Genomic DNA, 21,990 nt, shown 5'->3' on the forward strand with positions numbered 1-21,990 from the left:
AGAAATAAAATGTCTTTTCCTTCTCTAGCAACCATTAGCTGTCTATAGATCCCCATGGGCCCCTCCCTTCTGGCAACTATTAACTGCCTTTAAATTCTTAATCGGGGCTGTGGCCTCATGAGCCCTTCTGTACTATATGATAAATCCAGAATTCATTTCATCCTGCAAAACTGAGATTCTATAACCACTAAACAGCCATTCTCAGTTCCCCTAGTCTCTGGCAACCCCCAAACTACTTTCTGTCTTTGTGAATTTGTCAAGTAACTCAAATAAGTGTGCTCATATAAGTTTGTCCTTTTATGAGATTTCATTTAGCACAGTTTTCCTTAGATTCATTCATGCAATTGAATGTTTTTGAATTTCCTTTCTGTTAAAGACTGGATAATATATATATATATATATATATATATATATATATATATGTTTGTATATTACTTAAACACTTCACAGATACACTGTATATATGCATGTACACACATATACATTTTATATATTCAACCACTGATGGATGTTTGGGTGTCTTTCATTTGGGGGGGTTATTGTGAATGATGTTGCAGTGAACATGGGTATACAAATATCCTTTGGGGGACACTGTATTTAATACTTTTGGGGTACATATATAGAAGTAGATTTTCCAGATTATCTGGTAATCTTGTTTAATTTTTTAGGAGTTGAAAATAGCTACCTTTATTTTTCAGACTACTTAACATTATTAAGGCACATAAGGAAAAGAAGTAAAAGTATATTTTGTTATGTGTTGAGATAGGTTGTAGGAAGATTTTTTTGTCTCACCTTCCAGTTTCCAAATAAGCACACAGCGGTTTATTGTTAGGAAAGCTTGGCTGATAGCTTAGGCTTGTTTCTAACTAGTTCTTATAACTTAAATTAACTCATATTTTTTATTCTACATTCATTTACATGGCTCAGTTACCTTTACTTTGCAATGCCCACGTTGCTTGATCTGTGCCCCTGGTATTTCCTCCTCCTTTTCAACATCCTCTCTGCCCCAAAATCCTGCATGGCTATTGGCCGTTCAGCTTTTTAATAAACAAATCTGAGTGACACAGCTTCAAATGAACAAAGAAACTATTCCACAATATTCCCCCCTTTTTGTCTAAATAAAAAGGAAAGACATAGTAAAACTATATATAATAAGAATAATTATCAGGTAAGAATTGCATTTACAGTATCTAGTACATTTCTATTTGACAATTTCAAAGAAAATACTCCATTATTTATCCTATCTTGGTGAAAGTTTTGTACCAATTGTCTTTCTATCATAACTATGGAAAAGTTTAACTATAAATATCTAGTATTCAACTCCATCAAGGACCTTGGAAGGATATAATATTACCTGAAAAAATAAAGTACATTGTAAGCAACTTCCAAAAATAAGGAAACAACATAGACATCAGTCTACCTGGACAGTTACTCAAAGTTCCTCTGCAGTGTTGTGGCACCCAGTCTTCAGCCTACAGGCCTAGAATATCTGGCAGACTTTTGTAGGAAGCAAGAACTTTGATTTTGCCTTATCTTGGCAAAATTAGACAGTCTTTTTCCTTAGTGTCCTCCTTGTCCAGTTTGTATAGCATGGTGTCATCAGTTAAGACAAGAGCAGTTTCTTGGCCAAATTGATATTTTTGCCACAATGAAAGCAAGCTCCATATGGTGGTTCTTAAGTGCCTATCATTCTTTCTGAAGTAAATTGGAATTGGTGCTGCCAGGAGCAGACATGTTTCATTGTTATGAAAAGCCTCAGGTTATTAAACATCTTAAATGCTATATTCTTTAAGTCCTTGAAGTGTTTTAAGATCATATATCTACCTAAAATATATATTTTACCTTGAAAATATACCTGATATGACTACAAGTTTGATTATTATAAATGACTATTAACCTGCATTTCTTTTCTTTCTTTTTTTGTTTTCTTTTGTTTTCTTTTGTTTTTGTCGAGACAGGATTTCTCTGTAGCTTTGGTGCCTGACTTGGAACTCACTCTGTAGACCAGGCCTTTCTTGAACTCACAGAGATCCACTTGCCTCTGCCTCCCGAATGCTGCGATTAAAGGCCTGTGCCACCACCACACAGCTTAACCAGCTTTTCTTAAATATGCATTAGATTTTTAAATGAACTGCATAAGCACGATATCCCAAACAAGAATAGAAACATATATTCAGTATAACAAAATAACTATTTTTATCAATATACTAAAATCCATACCAATGTAAAATATTTATGACTACTCATTGTTCAAAAGTAGACTCAACAATCATTATATCCTATCATTTCTATACTCTTCTAAAAGAGATCCTTGAATCCAATCCACTTTCTTCAGTTTTTTTTTATCATGACCCAATAACAATTTGTAACTCCCTAAACAATGATAAACATCTATAACCCACTGAATGACCAAAAACCCTCCACCCCATCTCTTGGGAATGCGAGTGTTGTGTTCTTTAGACTGCTTCCTGTTGTCTGAGGGAACCGTGATCTTTGGGGAACCCTGAGAAAATTAGGATAATGGTCAAGTCCTGACTAGAATAGTCTGTAGGGCTGGACCACCTTAACCAGCAGCTTTGAAGCTGTTGTGGATGCAGAACGCTGAGGAAATTGTAACATAGGCACTCTGAGAAGCTAGGTCACCTGGATCACCCCATTTTCATTGGTGTTTGGTTCCCTTGCTCTGAAAACACACAAACTTTTAAAGGTAACATACATGTCTGCAAAAGTATGGACTGTGTGTTGTATACAAACTAGCCAAAGATGATTTTTTTTTGTTTTATGTTTGGGTAAAATACATGTCAACTGTCTTGTAGTTATTTTAGGTTTATTTCTTTATGTCTGTAACCAGGATTTTTGGGGGTCTTACCTGATTGAGACTGATGTCTACTAATCTTGAACAAACTGCTTCCCAAAGCAATACATTTTTTGAGTTCCATTTTAAAGTTAAGGAATTCCTAAAATTTCTAGGCTGGCTTATTTCCACAGTCTCTTTCACAGTCCAGTGTCTCCCAGAAGCTGTCATTTGCTTATCAGCAATCAAAAAGTTCAAAGACAGCACAATAACATATAGGATCCAGACTCCTTGTGTATTTCCCATCTCGACATGGCTTATTTTTTTTATTACTTTACTCTTTCTTTAAAGTATTTCTTCTATTATTTTTAAAATATTTATTGTGAAAGGTGATTTTAAAAAGCTTTATGGCATCAGAAAGGCCTGAAACAAACAAATCAGGGTTATGGGGAAAACAAATTTATTTTGAGCAAGTGAGAAAGAGCCAACATACACAAGCTGCTGACTGACAAACTCAAGCATCCCAGAAAATGTTCAAATTCTAAAATCCCAGCAGATGAGAAACTAGTGCAAACCAGCAGATGTCATTTCTCAGTGATCAAATGGTAAAAATGTGCCTGAAAACCAATAGTGCGGGATAAGACTTGGTGAAGCACATACCCTGGTATAAATAATAATAATTGCCATAGTCTTGGAAAGTCAAGTGTCCCGAACTATTGAGGGCTTTAAAAAATGTGACTTTTCAATCAATACTTTCTTTAGGAATTTATCCAATGCAAAAAACCCTACATAAAGGCTTTTGTTTTAAAATAAATACATGAAATACAAAAAATATTTATTCATTCATTTTTTGACTATACTTTTTTTGGTTAAGTCTACACATATTGTTAAACACACTGTAACCTGTTTAGAGTTGTTTTTTTTTTTTAGTCTGAACCTGCTTTACTGCATTTCTGTAACCTTTTCTGTTTGCATGAGCAAAATATTAAACCACCACACAGCTTATGGCTCAAGCCCTCAGGCAGTGATTAAGAGACACATCTTTGTGCCTCATCCCACATAAGAGACTACAGGACTAGGAAGCTATGTTTGACTCTGCTTTTGTGTGTTTATAATCTTTTTAAAGCTTTTTTAGGTCTTATATGGAAATACATGACTGCATGGTGGGTGCCATATGTAGCGAGTCTTTCTTTGTCCCACCAACCAGCTCCCAAATAATGACATGGAGTCTTACTGCTAATTATGAAGGCATGGTTGATAGCTTAGGCTTGTTTCTAACTGGCTCTTATAACTTAAATTAGCCCATTATTATTTACTTTCTGCCTCATGGCTTTATTACCTCACCTCTGTAATGCCCATCTTGTTCTCTCTGCATCTTATGGCATCTATCTCTTCATTCTTTTTCCTAGCATTCTCTTTACTCCCTAAATCCTGCCTATTAGTTGTTCACTTTTTATTAAACCAGTCTGAGTGAAACATCTTCACAGTGTACAAAAAGATTATTTCACAACAATATGCATATTTTATTTACATGTAAAAATATAGTTCTGGGGATTCCTGTAAAAATATAGTTCTGAGAATAGTATATCCCAGTGGTGGATATGTTGTAATAAGAGCGGCAGGGCTGCGTCCCCGGCACCCGGCCGCCCACATGGCTTATGCCCCAAAATAATTACACGGAAACTGTATTTTTTTAAACACTGCCTGGCCCATTAGTTCTAGCCTCTTATTGGCTAGCTCTTACATATTGATCTAACCCATTTCTAATATTCTGTGTAGCACCAGGGAAGATCTTAACCTGCATCTGTCTGGACTGGGAAAATCATGGCGACTCACTGACTCGGCTTCTTTCTCCCAGCATTCTGTTCTGTTTACTCCACCCACCTAAGGGTTGGCCTATCAAATGGGCCTAGGCAGTTTCTTTATTAATTAACCAATGAAAGCAACAGATTAATACAAGACCCACCTCCATCAGTGGATACTTTTCCTAGCATGCATGAATCTGTACGTTCAGTCCCTGCTATGCCTGCACACAAATCTATATTGAAACCTTTCTTAAAATAAACTCCAATTTTGTTTCAAATATTTTTCTTTTATTTCAACAAAGAAATACACCCCCCAATATGTGATCCCTTTAGTCTGTTTAATATTCCTGCCTGATTTTAACATTTGGTCCTGAAAATATTTCATGGTGTTCCTAACTCCTCCATATGGAGAATTGGCAGCAAAATGGAACTTATATAAGATTTGGAGAGACAGTTGTGTAGTAAAGCTTTTCTAGTGAACTGGAGTGCACCTTACTGGTTCAAAGAGGATAACTACTCCTTAGCTGTAGTCTGTTTCTGTCGTGCATTAGTGGGAATCTGCATGTGGCTGAATTTTGACTTCTTTTTTTCGATTTATTTATTTTTATTTTATGTGTCTTTTGTCAGAATGTTATGTAAATGCAACACATGCATGTAGTGCCAGCAGTGGCCAGAAGAGGGCACCGAATACCTTGGAACTGGAATTAAGGAAAGTTGTTGGTGCTAGAAAGTGAATTTGGTTCCTCTGCAAAAGCAGCAAGGGCTCTTAACCTCTGAGCCATCACTCTAGCCCTATGATTTGACTTTTCAGGAGAAACTAGAAACTTGCATATCTATGTGAAATCCCTTAATTGACAACTCACTAAATCTTTTAGAAATGTTCTAGAGGCTACATAAATAATATCTGTGGACCTATATCAGCCAATAGTCCTAAATTATAGGATCTTACTGGTCTCCAGTGTGGTCCTATGGGAATGGTCATTCTTTTTAGCAGAGTGAAGCAGATGGGAGAGACGTAGAACAAGCTAATTAATGGTAGGCTAGGTCAACAAGATCAACCTTGGTATAGTCTCATGACCTGAAAATGGGGTTTGAGAATTCAGAGATGATGAAGTACTTTAATATAAAAGTTGCCTGAGAAAACAATCATCTACATGAGATGTTATTTTCGTTTCTTAAAGTTTATCGATTTTCCTTGATTCTCTATTTTGCAAGTGTTCTTGACAAATCCCTTATACATAATTAAGGAGTAATGCGGGTTGTGGGATGTTTCTCTTGGTAAAATGTTTGATGTACAAACATGAGGACCTGAATTTGATTACCATAATCCCCATAAAAAAATATCTGAAGCCAGGCACCATTGTGTGTGCTTCAATCCCAGTACTGGAGAGGCAGAGAGGAGTAGCCAGCCAGTATAGCCTAATATGTGAGGCCCAGGTCTCGGTGAAAGACCCAGTCTCAAAAATCAAGGTGGGCAGCACCAGAGGATTGTTCACACGCCCCCGGACATACACAAAAGGAATAATGTTCAATTAAACTTATAAAGGCAAAACATTCACTGTAATTTTTTTTTTTTGATGATAGGCATAAAAATGAGGGACCAGTGAGATTTTCATTGGGCAGTGATACCTCTCTCCAAGCCTGATTATCCAAGTTCAATTTCTAGGACCCACATGGTGGAAGGAGAGACCTGATTCCTGCAAGTTGTTTTGTGGCATCCACAGGGGTAGCATGCATATGTGCACTTACACATATAACAAACACAGGCACACACAAAATTAAAATGTAGTAAAAATGGAAAAAGGAAAGCACAAATGAAATTATTTTATCTCTAATCCTACAAACAGAATATTTTAATATATTTCATTCTAATATTCTCATATTAGATATGTTCCTTTCTGTCTAAATTTAGTTCTTGTAGACCAGGCTGACCTCAAACTCACAGAGATCCACCTGTCTCTGTCTCCTGAGTGCTGGGATTTACTGCATGTGGCACAACTATCCCTGTCTCAATGAGAATAGGAGTGCTTGATATAATTTCATATCATGCATTTTAAAAAATGCATCAGGACAACTTCAAGTGTCATCTACCATTTTTTGACAGTGTCTCTCATTGGCCTGGAACGCGCTAAGTCGGCTAGAGTGGGTATCCAGAAAGCCCCAGGGATCTGTTTGTCTTTGCTTCCATCACTGGGTTAACAACAAAAATCTGACTTGTCATGCATTACCAGCAGCCTGTGGTCTGTTGGTTCACTTCTTTCTCACTGCAGAAGGGCCTGGAAAGGAAGAACTGCTTTCCTTTGCCCTTTTCCCAGCTTCTCACACTTCTGCTTTCACCCTAGTGTCATCCTTTCTTCTCATGCTCAAATTCTGGGAGTCACACTGGAAACTTTCCCTTCCTAACTGACTTTTGTTTGTCTCTTAAATTTTTTATTTCAGAGACAAAATTTCACCACGTAGTTCTGGCTGGCCTGGAACTTGTTATGTAGACTCGAAATCACAAAGATCTACCTGTAGGTAGAGAGTGCTCATTCGTTCCTGGCCTCCCGACCCAAACAATCACACCTAAACTATATCAATTACAACACTGTTTGGTCTATTAGCTCAGGCTTCTTACTACGTAACCTTTACATCTTAAATTAACTCATTTCTATTATTTTATATTTTAACACAAGGCTCGTGGTTTGTTACCTCTTGCTTCTTGGGAAGCTATATGGCATCTGCCTCCTTTGGCAGCTACATGGTATCTCCCTGATTCCACCTGCTCTCTTTATATATCCCTTCCAGCCTGGCTATATTTTGCCCTGCCATAGGACAAAGCAGCTTTATTTATTAACACATATAGAAGGATATCCCACATCATCTACCTGCTTCTGTCACCCAAGTGCTGGTATTCAAGGTGCGCATCACCACATCCAGCTGCCAATGTTTTTATTATTTTGTCATTGTAATGAGTGTGGACTCATGTCTCACCCTGCTTAGAGAAATTCTTCTTCTAGTACTGCAGATTGAGTTTAGGGCCTTGTATATCCTATGCAAACAAGTTTGAGAGATAGGGTCTCAGTTGGTAAGGCTAGCCATGAACTCTTTTTGTAGTCAACACTAGCCTTGAATTTAGGATTCTTTTGCCTCAGCATCATGAGTATCTGGGATTAATTGCCAAGACTATATCACCAGGCCTATCATTTAAAAAAATTTTGTCAGTGTATCTTATAGAAAAGGCGTTTTGTGCTGACATTTTCATATATGCATATGGCATGCTTTGATTATATTCACCCCTTTGTATGTACTTGCATCTAATTCCCTTCGTTGTCACAGATTATCCCCTTTCTGCTTTAATATCTTGTGTGTGCATGTGTGTGTGTGTGTGTGTGTGTGTGTGTGTGTGTGTAAGCATTTTGTGGGTGATAGAGAATAATCACTTTGGATGTCATTCTTCTGTCTACTTCATTATTTTGAGACAAGGCCCCTCACTGGGGGGAGTCTTCTCTCTTCCTCCTCAATACTGATTTTACAAGTGTGCATCACCACGCCCCTCTTTTTTTTAAAAAAAAAAAAAGTGGATTTTGAGAGTTGAATTCAGGTCCTCATGCTTGTATAGCAAACAATTCACTGATTGAGCCATTTACCCAGCCCCTTACTTAAAAAAATTAGTTTTACTGTTTTTGAATTGTTTGTATCTGTGTGTGTTTGCAGGTGTTCTTGGAAGCTGTACTAATGGATGTCCTGGAACTAGAGTTACAGGCAGTTTTGACCCATCTGACATGGGTGCTGGGAGTCGAACTCAGGTCCTCTGCAACAGCAGTGCATGCTCTTAGCCACTGAACCATCTCTCCAGCCCCTACTAAAATAAAAAAAAAACCTATATTTATTTGTATGGATATTTTCCCTGCACGTATGTCTATTTGCCACATAGTGCCTGGTGCCTGCAGACACCGGGCAAGGGTATTGGGTACTTGGAACTGGAGTTACACATTCTTGTGAGTTGCCACATAGGTGATGGAATTGAACCTAATCCTGTTGAAGAGCAGCTAGTACTCTGAACTGCTGAGCCATCTTTAGCTCCATAGGATATTTTGTTTGTTTGTTTGTAATTGAGATAGGAGTTTAACTATATAACCCTGGCTGGCTTGCAACCTGCTATGTAGACGAGGTTGGTCTTGAACTTAAGAGATCTGCCTGCCTCTGCCTCCCAAGTGCTGTGATTTAAAGGTGGTGTTACCATGTCTGGCCCCCTTAAACTTTTTCTATGGCCTAAAATATGATGTATTTTGTAGAAAGTTCTGATGGAGGTGGGTCTTGTATTTATCTGTTGCTTTCATTGGTTAATTAATAAAGAAAACTGCTTGGCCCTGATAGGACAGAAAATTAGATAGGCGGAGTAAACAGAACAGAATGCTGGGAGAAAGAAGCCGAGTCAGGGAGTCGCCATGATTCTCCCACTCCAGACAGACGCAGGTTAAGATCATTCCTGGTAAGCCAGCTCATGGTACTACACAGAATATTAGAAATGGGTTAGATCAATATGTAAGAGCTAGCCAATAAGAGGCTGGAACTAATGGGCCAGGCAGTGTTTAAAAGAATACAGTTTCCGTGTAATTATTTTGGGGCATAAGCCATGCGGGCGGCCGGGTGCCGGGGACGCAGCCCCGCCGCTCTTATTACAACAAAGTTCTATGGGCTACTGAGAAGAATTTGTATTATACAGCCATTGGGAAGATATTCTGTAGATGTGTATGTCTATTTTGTCGATTTTATCTGTATTGTTGTTTAACTGGTTTCTTTACTATTTTGCCCAGATGAAATCTGGTGGTAGCAATGAGTTACTGAAGTCACTCACTATGATTGTATCTGTACCTACTTGTAACTTTATGTTGGCTGTGTTTGTTTTATGAAATTGGCTATACCAATATTTGGTGCATGTATATCTACAGTTGTTATACTTTTTTGGTTGATTATTCTATTTATTAATGTGTGATAAACATCTTTTTATTATCTTTGCTAGAGATTGAACTCTGAGCCTTGCATATGCCAGACAAATAGTGTACTATTAAGCCATAACCCCATTCAGGGACCGTCTTTAGTTTTTCTTAATAATTTTGTTTTGAAATCAGCTTTGTCACCTATGGGAATAGCTAATTCTCTTTGCTTTTAGATTCTCTTTGTTTGAATATCATTTTTGTTACTTTTCATTTAGTCTCAGTATGTCTTTGTTAGTGAGGCAAGTCATTTACAGATAACAAAAAAATTAGGATTTGAGTGTTGTTTTTCTTTTAATTTCTTATAGCCAGTCTGGCTTTTAAAGTAGTGACTAAATACCATTTGCATTTAAGATTGTTATTGCAGCTGGGTGGTGGTGGTGCATACCTTTAATCCCAGCACTCGGGAGGCAGAGGCAGGCAGATCTCTGTGAGTTTGAGGCCAGCCTGGTCTACAAGAGCAAGTTCCGGGACAGGCACCAAAGCTACAGAGAAACTTTTTCTCAAAAAAAATTGTTATTGCAAACATATATACTCTTCTGTCCCTTCTTTATCTTAGTCATTGCCTGATTTAAAAAGTTAATAGTGTTTGATTCTTCTCTCCTAATTCTTATTTACCTGCTCTATCAAAATTTATTCTTTCCTAAGGATTCATGATTATTTATTTTTAAAACATTTTCTATTATTTTAATTATGTATACTTGTATATATTTATGTATTGGTATGTATTTGTGAGTGCAGATGCCTTTGGAGGTTAAAGTAGTGTAGGAGGAGGACCTGCTTGTTCATCCTGGCCACCTGGCTAGCTTTGCCCCAAAATAACCACACAGAAACTGTATTAATTAAATTACTGTTTGGCCCATTAGCTCTATTGGCTAACTCTTACATCTTAATTTAACCCATTTCTATTAATCTGTGTATTGCCGTGTGGTAGTGGCTTACTGGCAAAGCTCTTCTATCTCCAGTGGCAGATCCATGACGTCTCCCTGACTCTGCCCTTCTCTCTCCCAGCATTCAGTTCTGTCTTCCATGCCTGCCTAAGTTCTGCCCTATCAACAGGCCAAGGCAGCCTCTTTATTCATCAGTGGCAATCACAGCACACAGAGGGGACTCACCTCATCAAAGTAGAGGTAGGGGATCCCTCTGGAATTGGAAGACAGGCAGTTGTCATCTACCTGATGTAGGTGCTAGGAACTGAACTCAGGTCCTCTGTAAGAGCTTAGAGTTTTCAGCCTCTGATGTAATCCATGGGTGACAGGACTCACTGCTCACTGTGGAGGATGGGAGCAGATTCCGTCCTCATCTCATGCCTCACACTTCCTTCCACTTAAAATTCAGTATGTCTGTGTCTAATTCACTCTCTCTATGTGACTTCTTCTGATGGGCATCTTCCATTCAGACATCATGACAGGGTATCTCTAGGTGTTTTTCAGTTCTGTAGAATAGCTCAAACAGCGAGCCCCCTCTCAAGATGGTACCAGATTATTACACCCCAGCATTTGGGGAGTGATGCAGTAGACTGCTTCTCCCATGTTAGCCTACCATCCAGGAACACTCAGCGTCACCGCAAATCTCCATGTTTGATTTAAGGCTCACAGGACTGCCACTTAGCTGCTCCTTGGGCTGCCTGGACTCTACTGCTTATGCGTGGTTGCTGCTTGTCAATTTCCCACCCTCTTGATGAGGCTAGAGCTGCGAACTGTTCCTTTGGTCTCTTTGCCTCACCTCTCTGTATTTCTGTGTCTTTTCTGCCTGTCTTTTCACCTCTTTCTTGATTCCTCATGTTCTCTTCCTGTCTTCATCAAACAGGCTCCCCATTGTTGCCCCTATTCCTTATTTTGGGAGGCCTGTGGAAGGAAATGCCTGACTTGCCGCCTTACTACTGAACTCTGCCCTCTTCAGTGCCTTTTCCTTTATGATTGTATTTTCTCCTAACTGCTTTCTTAGGGAAATTCACATATTCTAAAAAATTTTATTTTTAAAATATACAGTTCTATCAGGTGGTTTCATAGATTTATGCCACCATCACTATTGTCTAAGTTGAGAAAATTTCACTACCAAAAAGAAACTCCCTACCATTTAATAGTCATTCCCATCAATGCCAATCCTCAGAACTCTATAGAGCCACTGCTCTTCTTTTCATCCATATAGACTTGCTTACTTCACATATTTCATCCAAGTGGAATTGTATTATGCCAGTCTTCAGGGAGTAGATATGCACACTCTCCTTCCCTCTCTCCTCTCTTTCTAAGCAAATACTCTGTCACTGAGCTAAGCCCTGCGTCCCAGAATATCACTTCTTTTTATGGCCAAATAGCAATTCCATTTTGGACATATGTTATATTTTTCATTTATCTACTCATTAGTTAATGAACATTTGAATTATTTTGTGTTTTTCAATAATATGCTAGCTATTGCTATGAACATTGCTATGTACATTTTTGCATGCTTTGAGGAGATGACAAATTGTTTGCCATGCTGGCGCTCCATTTTATCCACTTATTAGCAGTGGTAAGGGCTCCAGTTTCATCACACCTTTACCAAGACTTCCTATTTTATGAAAAAAAGAAAAAAAAAGACTACAGTCATCCCAGGAGGTGTGAAATGGCATGTCACTGTGAGTGTTTTTTTTCCTACAGGGTTTCTCTTTGTAGCCCTGGCTATCCCAGAACTCACTCTGTAGACCAGGCTGGCCTCAAATTTAGAGATCTACCCGCCTCTGCCTCCCACGTGTGGGATTAAAGGCACACACCACCACTGCCTATCATTGTGGTTTTGATGTACATTTTTCTAATGACTGAATTCTTTATGATTTTCAAGTATTTCTCCATTATGTGGGTTATTTCCTCACTCACTTCATGGTATCTTTTAAATTGCAAGTTTTTAATTATGGTGAAGTTTAACTTAACATATTTTATCTATTTTTTTGTCTCTTGTGCATTAGAAGTTATGAATGTTTTTATTTGTAGTACAGCATGTGGACTGGGAATTATAAACAACCCAGTGTTAGTCACTGATTTGAAAGAATGAACTATACATTTCAGAGTTTATTTTTCTGGCAATTTCCATCATCGACTCATTTTTGTTCACTTTACGATATATGTCACTCTTAGTATCTCTCGGGTGTCTGATATCACCTTGGTTTTGTAGGGCGTGGTCCCAACTGCTCAGCGTGCTGCCATCGTGGTGGGAGTAGAGTTGCCAGTTTATGATATTACCAAGAAGCACCTGATACTGTCAGGAATGCTGGGAGACACCATTTTAACACATTTTGTGTAAGTGAGCAATGTTTAATTCATTCTCCGGGTTCAGCAACTTGAACATAAAAAGCTTCTTTTACTGATGTCCTCGGGTAGATTTATAACTTATATGCATGGCCTTAATACTTGTCTCCTGTTGCCAATACTTCAAGCCTTCTGAATATTTGATACTTTTAAATTTATTGCTATGTATTAATTATATAAAATAGTGGGTTTTATTGTGACATTTCCTATTATTTACATTTCTCATTATTTAATTAGTATATATTTATTTTAGAAGATTATGTGTTTCAGTATGACATTTTCTTTCTCTCTCTCTTTCTTTCTTTCTTTCTTTCTTTTCTTTCTTTCTTTTTTTTTTCGAGATAGAGTTTCTCTGTGGTTTTGGAGCCTGTCCTGGAACTAGCTCTGTAGACCAGGCTGAACTTGAACTCACAGAGATTCGCCTGCCTCTGCCTCCTGTGTGCTGGGATTAAAGGCATGTGCCATCACCGCTTGGTTGCAGTATGACATTTTCTTACATTTGTATTATGTAATAGCATAACATGCCTGTGAAGTACTCTGATTATATTTCCCCCACCCATTACCCACACTTACCTTCAGCTGCTGTGGATACCTGGCCACTTGGGAGCTGTGTATAGTATATAGACCTATTACATGTTTGTATGATACTCTTTTTTGTTTGTTTTTGTTTTTTGAGACAGGGTTTCTCTGTACAGTCTTGGCTGTCCTGGAACTTGATTTGTAGACCATGCCTTGAACTCACAGAGTTCCTCCTACCTCTGCCTCTCAAGTGCTTGGATTAAAGGTGTGTGCTGCCACCACCACCTGTCTTGTATGATATTCTTGGACAGCTTGTACTTTATTTACAACTTTAGAGGAAAGGTCTCATATATCTCAGACTGGCCTCAGATTCACTGTGTAGACAAGGATGACTTTGAATTTCTGACTGTCCTGTTTTTACTTCCAGGGTGCTAGGATTACAGATGTGCAATGTGCACTAGCACAACCTGTTTCTGCGGTGTTAGGAATGGAAGCCAGGGCTTCATGCTTTCTAGGCAAACACTGTGAACTGAGCTGCAACCCCAGTTCCATCACCCTGTACTTCCTATAAGCACATTATTTTTGGTTGAAGTTTATTTCTGCTCTCATCTTGCATTTCCTTTGTCGTGTAAGCGCTATGATATTCTGTTATTTAAATGAGTTTGGCACATGATGCTGTTGTCATAAAATTTTTTGGAACTTATCAATAGTACAGGACAATTCCTGCTTAGGGATGTTGTTAGGTCTGTGGATTATCTCTTCTATAAAAGAGGCTGAGTTTTAGAATGAAAATGAAAGGGACAACCTTTCTTTTTATTTCATTTTATTTATTTTACATACCAGCCACAATTCCCCCTTCCCCCCTCCTCCCTCTCTCCCAAGCCCACCCCCATCCACTCCTCGGGGGAGTCATCAAAGCCTGACACATTCAATTGAGGCAGGACCAAGTGTCTCCTGTCCTAACCTCCCGCCTCCCCGGCCGCATCAAGGCTGAGCAAGGCATCCTACTGTTTGCAATGGGCTCCAAAAAGAGTAGGTCCTGGTCATACTGTCGGGGTCCCACAAACAGACCAGGCTGCAAAACTGTCACCCACCTACAGAGGGCCTGGTTCGGTACCCTTCAGTCTAGAGTCTGAGCTCCTGCAAGTTTAGGTCAGCTGTCTCTCTATGTTTTCCCATCATGACCTTGATCCCCTTGCTCATATAATCCCTCCTCCCTCTCTTTGACTGGACTGGTGCTTGGTCTGGTGCTTGGATGTGGAACTCTGCTCTGCCTCCATCAGTTACTGGATGAAGGTAGTCATCAATCTGATTACAGGGGAAGGCCAGTTTAGGCACTCTCTCCAGGAGTCTTCTCTGGGATCATCCTTGTGGACTCCTGGGAATTTCCATAGCATCATAGCATCCAGTTTCCCCCATAATGGAGCCCTCTATTGAGATACCTCTTTCCTTGCTCTTCCACCCCACCCTTCCCCAACTTGACAATCCCATCCCTTCATGTTCGCATCCCCCATCCCCTTCCCTTTAGCACCCCCTCCCTGTCCATAGTTTACTCAGGAGATCCCATCTATTTCCCCTTCCAAGAGCAATCCATGTGAAGGGACAGTCTTTCATTAGAAAGGATTTTCTTTCTCTGTATAATGAAGGGCTATCAGGTTTTAGCTAATGGATCTGAGTGATTAGAGCTTTTGCATTTGGCCTAAATTCTGTTTACGTGGACAAGTGATTGAAGTGTGGATAATCTTCTTAAATTAGTTCTCACTTTTAGTTCTAGCTTTACCTGTGGTTTGGCTGGGGCTCTGGCATCTAACCCGGTTGACGTGGTGAGAACGCGAATGATGAATCAGAGGGCAATAGTGGGACATGTGGACCTCTACAAGGGTACTTTGGATGGTATTTTAAAGGTATGTGCACTGTGGGTTTGGGCTACAGTTTCTGTTTTCTTTGATGTTTGAGAACTTTTTCCCTCTTTATTCTTCTTGCTACATATTCTGAGCATCAAGCAACCATTAGGTGTATTTTTTAGTAGCCTCTGAGAATCATCCAAAGGCAAATAACCACTCCCAGAAAATTTGTTAGTGCATAGTGCTTCTTATTGTTATTCCAATTTGAATGCTTGAAAATATAGGATACTTATAATACATATATGTATACATATAATAATACATATAATACATATAATAGCATTGTGGAGAATTATTACTATCAATATTTAATGTATCCCAGGTCATGGAAGGGGAAGTTGGAAGGGGAGCAAGAGGGATGGAAATGATGTAAATGAGTACTGATGTATGAAATTCTATTTTTTTAATTAGGAAGCTGGAGAGATAGCTCAGCACTTAAGAGTACTGGTTACTCTTCCAAAGGCCTTGTGTTCAAGTCCCAGCACCTACATGATGCCTCACAACTGTCTATAATGCCAGGGGATCTAACAACCTCTTCTGGCCTTCATAGACACTGCATACACATGGTGCATGAGATGCATGCAGACAAAACACCTATACACCAAATAAAGATTTTAATAGGATTACTATATCCCATGCTTTCCAACCTCAAATAAGAGAGAGACTCCGTAGTAGAAGTCCTGGTACTTAAGAAGCTTCAAAACCCAATACTTGGTTTAAGTTCCAGGTTGTTCTGTTGATCCCATTCTTCCTTGAGTATTTCTGTTGGGGTTGGATATCATAAATGTATACAGAAGTATTGGTTACATTATTACCATAAAAAAACTAATTCAGGAATAAAATGTGAAGGGGCCATATGATTTTTCTGCTGTTATCAGTTTCACTGAACAGATATTTGTTATTTATGAGGTACTATTTTAATAGCTAAAGGGAATTATAGGTATTACTAAAGTGCTGACAGTTACAAATAGATAATAAATATAGCATAATAAGTGATAAAACCTAGAACTCTATGTTAGGAAATTGTGGCCCATACTTGAGAATTTTAAATAACTCATATTTGCTGAATGCTTTATTCTTTGACAGGAGCTGTTCTAATGAGATTTACATGCATTCAGTCACTTAATTCTCCTCATTATCCCATGAGATAGATATTGTGGCACTGAAGGATCACCTTCCTTAGAATTTTACAGTTAGCAAGTAGGCGTGCTGCAATAAACTCAGACGTTTTGGCTTAAGGAAGCATTCTTAACTAATACGCTTGATACTTTCCTGATATCAGTGGCTATAGGTTGATTGAATTATATTGAGATGCTTAGAAATACTGAGAGCTTTAAACAGGTCCCATTTGTATTTTCAATACATCACTCTGTCTTTGTGGAAATAGTATCTAAGATAGTGAGTCTCAATCTTGGGTACACATTGGAATCACTCATTAATTTCACAGCTCCCATGTTTTTCTTAGATCAGTCAACTCAGAACCTGGGTTATTAAGAGTTTTAGTATTTCACAGGTTCATCCAAGGTTGAAGACCACTAATTTAAGGGGATGAGGGTGGGACAGTGACTGGGTCTTCTCTGTTTAACATGTTTTGGAATTACCTGAATTAATTCAGCATATCAGAAATGGGACCTGAGAATTTATATTTCCAGCAAGGTTCTAACCTGGTTGACTTAAAGAGCCATTGAGTTGGAGATAAGGATGTTGATTAAAAGTTTTATGTAGTGATCTGAGTGAGAAATGATGAAGTCCTGAGCCTCAGTATGACTGGGAATGTAGAAGATGGAACAGAATTAGGAATAATTTAGTTAGAAGAATTTAATCATTGAGAATAATTGGAATAATAGAGTTTTGTTGAGATGATATGGAGAGGTGTGGGGAAGAGGGTGTGTCGAAGATGACTTCCCGGGTTTGGATTTAGTAACCAGATGTTGTGAACCTTCTCTGGTTATATACCTATCTGTATGCTAATGATCCCAAGAATGCTTCCCTATAATCACAGAATTCTACCAATTTAAGCCTAATATCTCCAAATACTATGGGCTCTTCCTCATACACATCAAGCTAAGCTTCAAAAAACCATGTCCCCTATAAAATCTGGGGTTTTTATTTTTGATAATTTGGATGATGGGAAGGAGGTGACCATACGCAAATTTTGAGAAAACCATATCATAAATAAAGAACAGATTATAAAAGGTCTGAGTTGAAATGAGTTTGACTTTATTAGAGTTAAAAATAAGGATTGTGTGGCTGAGTACAGTAAGTGAAGAGAAAGTCATAGGAAGTGAATTTGCAGACAGGGACATAGTTTAAATCATGTAGGATCCTAGAGGTCGCTACAAAGCATTTAGAATTAGAATGAAAGCCACCTGAGAACTTTGAAGTAGGATCGTCATATAGTCTGATTTATAATTCTTAAAGGTTGATTTTAGTTGGTAGGTGGAGATCTTAAACCAATTAGGATTTTAGTGTGGTAATTGAGATAATGATAATTGGATAATCTCTGAGGTCTCTTGTTCATTTAATTACATGTTTTTAGGTTATTTGCATCTCAACTTTATTTTGGATAATTTTCAAAATTAAAACATGAATTTTGGGTTGAGTGTTTCAGTATTTGCTGGAGGTCCATTGGTAGAAGCATATTATTTATGACTGTCTATCAATAGTATTATTACTGTTATTATTTGTCTTTCCCATCCCCAAGTGATTAATAAAGACACTTATTTCTAGGTTCTTAATTTGCAGGATGAGAAAAGAGATACTTTTAAATCTGGCTTCTCATATCATTATCTTATTAAAATGTGTTCACTTCTCAAAACAGTGCTAAAATTCATTTTACCACTGAAAGGCAGAACAACATTTTTCAGTATTGGACAAAACACCCGACATATTGTCATTACTTCATAGATATTTGTCTATTATATAAACTACTTTTTGGCAGAATTCAGCATATGGCATCAGCTTTTGGCCTTAAGTCAGTCATCTAGTTCTTGAGACCATTTGGCGCATATAGAGACCCCCTGCTATATAAGTCGGGGCACCACAATACACAGCAATTCATGTTGTTTCTCACACATAGTCCTCCAAACACGCACCCGTGGAGTCACAGTAACTTTAAAAGTAGAAAACAGAGTCAGAGAAGGAAAGTGACTTTCTCAAGTCCTTATTCCTTTCCTTGATTTTCTTCATCCCTTTTATCATTTCTGGAAACAATAGGTATCAATATAATAATATCTACCAATATCTGTCCATCTATTCATCATCTATCTATCTGTCTGTCTATCTATCTATCTATCTATCTATCTATCTATCTATCTATCTATCTATCTATCTATCGAAATGATGTGTGTATTTGCTTACCACAATAGAGTATACATTCAGTAGAGGCACAGACTGTATAAGCTATGTATAGCTGTATAGCAAATTACTCTAAAACTCAGTGTCTTAAAAGTACAGTATTCTTTTCCAGTTTTGGGGGATCAGGAATTAAGAAGCAGCCTTGTTGAATGATTCGAGAGTGAGACCTCTTAAGAGGCCGTACGTCAACCAAGACTTCAGCCATCATCAAGGCTTGAGTGGGGCTAGCATATCTCCTTCAAAGGTGACTCATTGATGTTAGTTAAATGCTTCAGCTCCCTATGATGTAGGCCTCGTTTCATGGTATGACAGCTGGTCTCCGTCAGAGTGAATAATTCAAGAGAGGAGGCAATAGACACCTCATTATATATCAAATGTTTTTTTTTTATAATCTAGCAGTGTTAATTTCTGCTCTGTTCAACAGTCCTGATATGACGTGAGAGCTGCATAAGGACATGGATGACAAGGATAGGGTCCTTTAGGTGTGCCGTCACTTTATGTAGCTATTTCTAGTTACTGCAGACATACTGCCTGGGAAATTACTATTTCTCACAATTTCATTTCACAGTCATATAATGTACTTGAATCGATTATCCTGCATTATCCTCTCTTATTTCTGTCCCGCTCCCTCAAAATTCCCTTCTAATACCCAACAGCTCCTATTTCTCATCGTTTTTATTTATTTGTGACCCACTACATTTAATTAGGGTGTTTTGAGACAGGGTCTCATGTAGAGACCGAGGCTAATCTCAAATTCACTGTATAGCTAAGGATAGCATTGAACTCCTGATTTACTTTCTCTACTTCCAGAGTGCTAAGATTATAGGCATGTGCTGCCATGCCCAGCTCTTACTTACGGTTATATTCCCAGAGTTAAGAAGTATGTGTTGTATATGTTGGGTGCTCAGGAAATAAATATTGAATAATGGTTTGATGCATTTAGATTCAAATTATTTAGACTATGAAGTATATCTTCAGAAAAGAGACCATTCATAGTAGCCAAAGTTTCTGGGAGTGGGCATGGAAAATGGTTGTCAAATGTAATAAAAAAAGGAAATTCACTATTTTTGGTTATGTCTTTACCTCAGATGTGGAAACATGAGGGGTTTTTTGCCCTCTATAAAGGATTTTGGCCAAACTGGCTTCGACTTGGACCCTGGAACATCATTGTATCCTTTTAGAAATTGAGAATGCAAGCCAGTCCTTCAAAGTCCCAGGTATTTCTAGGTTATGGGAAGATAATTTTGATTATTAAATCCTTTATAGACAAGTAAGAAACTCAAGCATCCCATTGGAGACCAGTGTGAATGGAACCAAGTAGAGAAACAACTTTCCCTTGGAGGCAAATACGTACTTACAGGGACAGAAAAGATGTGCCAGATGTTCTTCTTTAAATCAGAATCTCTAAAATGGCTCAGTGTGTAAAGGTGCTCACCTCCATACCTGGTAACCTGAGTTTAATCTCTGGCACTTACGGTGAAAGGAGAGAATTTGCTCCTGTAAGTTGTCCTCTGAACTCTAAACACACATACACATACACACACACTGTGGCAGGTACATACCCTCCCCTGCAAACAAACAAACAAACAAACAAATAACCAAATAAATGTAATGCAACAAAATATCAAGCACAGCCAGTTGTCCTGTGAACTTCATACACACACTCTGGCAGGCACATGCCCTCCCCAGCAAATACATAAATAAGTAAGCAAATAAATCCAATACAACAAAATTTAGCGACACTGATAGAAGATGCTCACTGGAAACTCCATGCTTTTGTGGTCTAGAGTTCTTAACATAACTGTGAGACCCAAATAGCTAGAAAATGCCAGCAGAACACAAAGCATTCATAGAGTGAACAAAACCACAGCCAAGTAGGACTCTATTATCGTGGGTGTCTTTCTCTCCTTCAGCCGTGCTTTAGTGCCTTGTATGGGTAGAGCCGTGTGCTGGATACTGTGTGTACTTGTTTGCTTGGCAGGGTTGAAAAGTAATTCCCCACCCTTCTGGAATCTGTAGACTGAACAGAGAGTACATCTCTTTTTGTCTTTGGAATTGTGTGTTGTATTGTGTTGTGTTTGTTCTGTTTGCTTTTGAAAACTATAACTATATTATAATCCATTTTCATTGCTCAGTGCCATTGATCTTAATGGAAAATAGTAGGCAATCAACACATTTTATCTTTTTTTCCTGATTTTTCAGGACAGGGCTTCTCTGTGTAACAATCCAATCTGTCCTGGAACTTACTCTGTAGACCAGGCTGGTCTTGAACTCACAGAGATCTGCCTGCCTCTGCCTTCCAATTGCTAGGATTAAGGGTGTGTGCTACCACTGTGCGACCCAACACATTTCATCTTAAGAAAAGTCTTTGAAGGGCTGGAGAGATGGCTCAGCGGTTAAGAGCATTGCCTGCTCTTCCAAAGGTCCTGAGTTCAATTCCCAGCAACCATATGGTGGCTCACAACCATTTGTAATGAGGTCTGATGCCCTCTTCTGGCCTGCAGGCATACATGTAGACAGAATATTGTATACATAATAAATAAATATTTTTTAAAAACCAGTTTTAAAAAAAAGAAAAGTCTTTGAAGGAAACCCCCTTTAGTCTAAGTACATTAATTTAAGAAAATGCAATGTACGATTTTCAAAATGGGTTTAACTTTCAGTATCAACTCAGAAATCTTCCATGACTCACTTTTCAGTTTTTTATTACATACGAGCAGCTCAAGAGGCTTCAGATCTAAGAACTGAAAATCTATGAACCCAGCACTACCACCCTTTCTACTGTTCTTTGTGTTCCTAATGTATTTTGACAAAGACGTATGTGTTTCCAGAACCAGTGGTCTCCCGAGGGTCCTCTAATTGAAGAGTAGTAGGATGACTTAAGGTTGTTTATGCATCTGTGTTACCTCTTCCCTAAGAGGAAGTATTCACATTGAGAGTGTGACCCCAGATTGGTGTCTTCTGTGAAGATGGATACTGATGGGTGACATTCAAAAGGGCCTTTTTTTCAAACGTGGGTTAAATGCAGTTGGTTATTCCCAGACAGGTTACAGCAGAAGGCTACCAGCACAGGTCCTGCTATGTATGTTATAGACCTTGGTTCTCATTAAACTATTTATTGGCTGAATCATTCTGACTTTGTCTTCATTTACTCTCTTCTTTCCTAACTCTAAGTTGCCTTTTCTAGAAACTGAAACAGAGAAAGTGATTGAAATTGAGACTGGACTCTTACAACACATTTATGGGAGCTGCCTCTGCCTCCCAAGTGCTGGGATTAAAGACGGCGGCACCACCTTCTGGCCTGAGATGGAATTCTTAAAACACAAATTTGTCCACAGAATGCCACCT

At 38.5% G+C, this 21,990-nt stretch overlaps 1 protein-coding gene across 1 annotated transcript in view; it reads left to right on the forward strand.

Moving 5' to 3' along the window:
• Positions 1–21,784, forward strand: part of Slc25a14 (solute carrier family 25 member 14) — a 40,900-nt gene extending 19,116 nt beyond the window's left edge. Inside the window, 4 exon segments of the mRNA XM_057759633.1 lie at positions 12,729–12,853; positions 15,150–15,285; positions 19,731–19,811; positions 21,342–21,784. Of these exon segments, the coding sequence (XP_057615616.1) occupies positions 12,729–12,853; positions 15,150–15,285; positions 19,731–19,811; positions 21,342–21,383 (384 nt within the window). The 3' untranslated portion in view covers positions 21,384–21,784.
• Positions 21,785–21,990: the final 206 nt, after the last annotated feature.

Source organism: Chionomys nivalis, chromosome X, assembly GCF_950005125.1.
Source record: "Chionomys nivalis chromosome X, mChiNiv1.1, whole genome shotgun sequence".
NCBI classification, from domain to species: Eukaryota; Metazoa; Chordata; class Mammalia; order Rodentia; family Cricetidae; genus Chionomys; species Chionomys nivalis.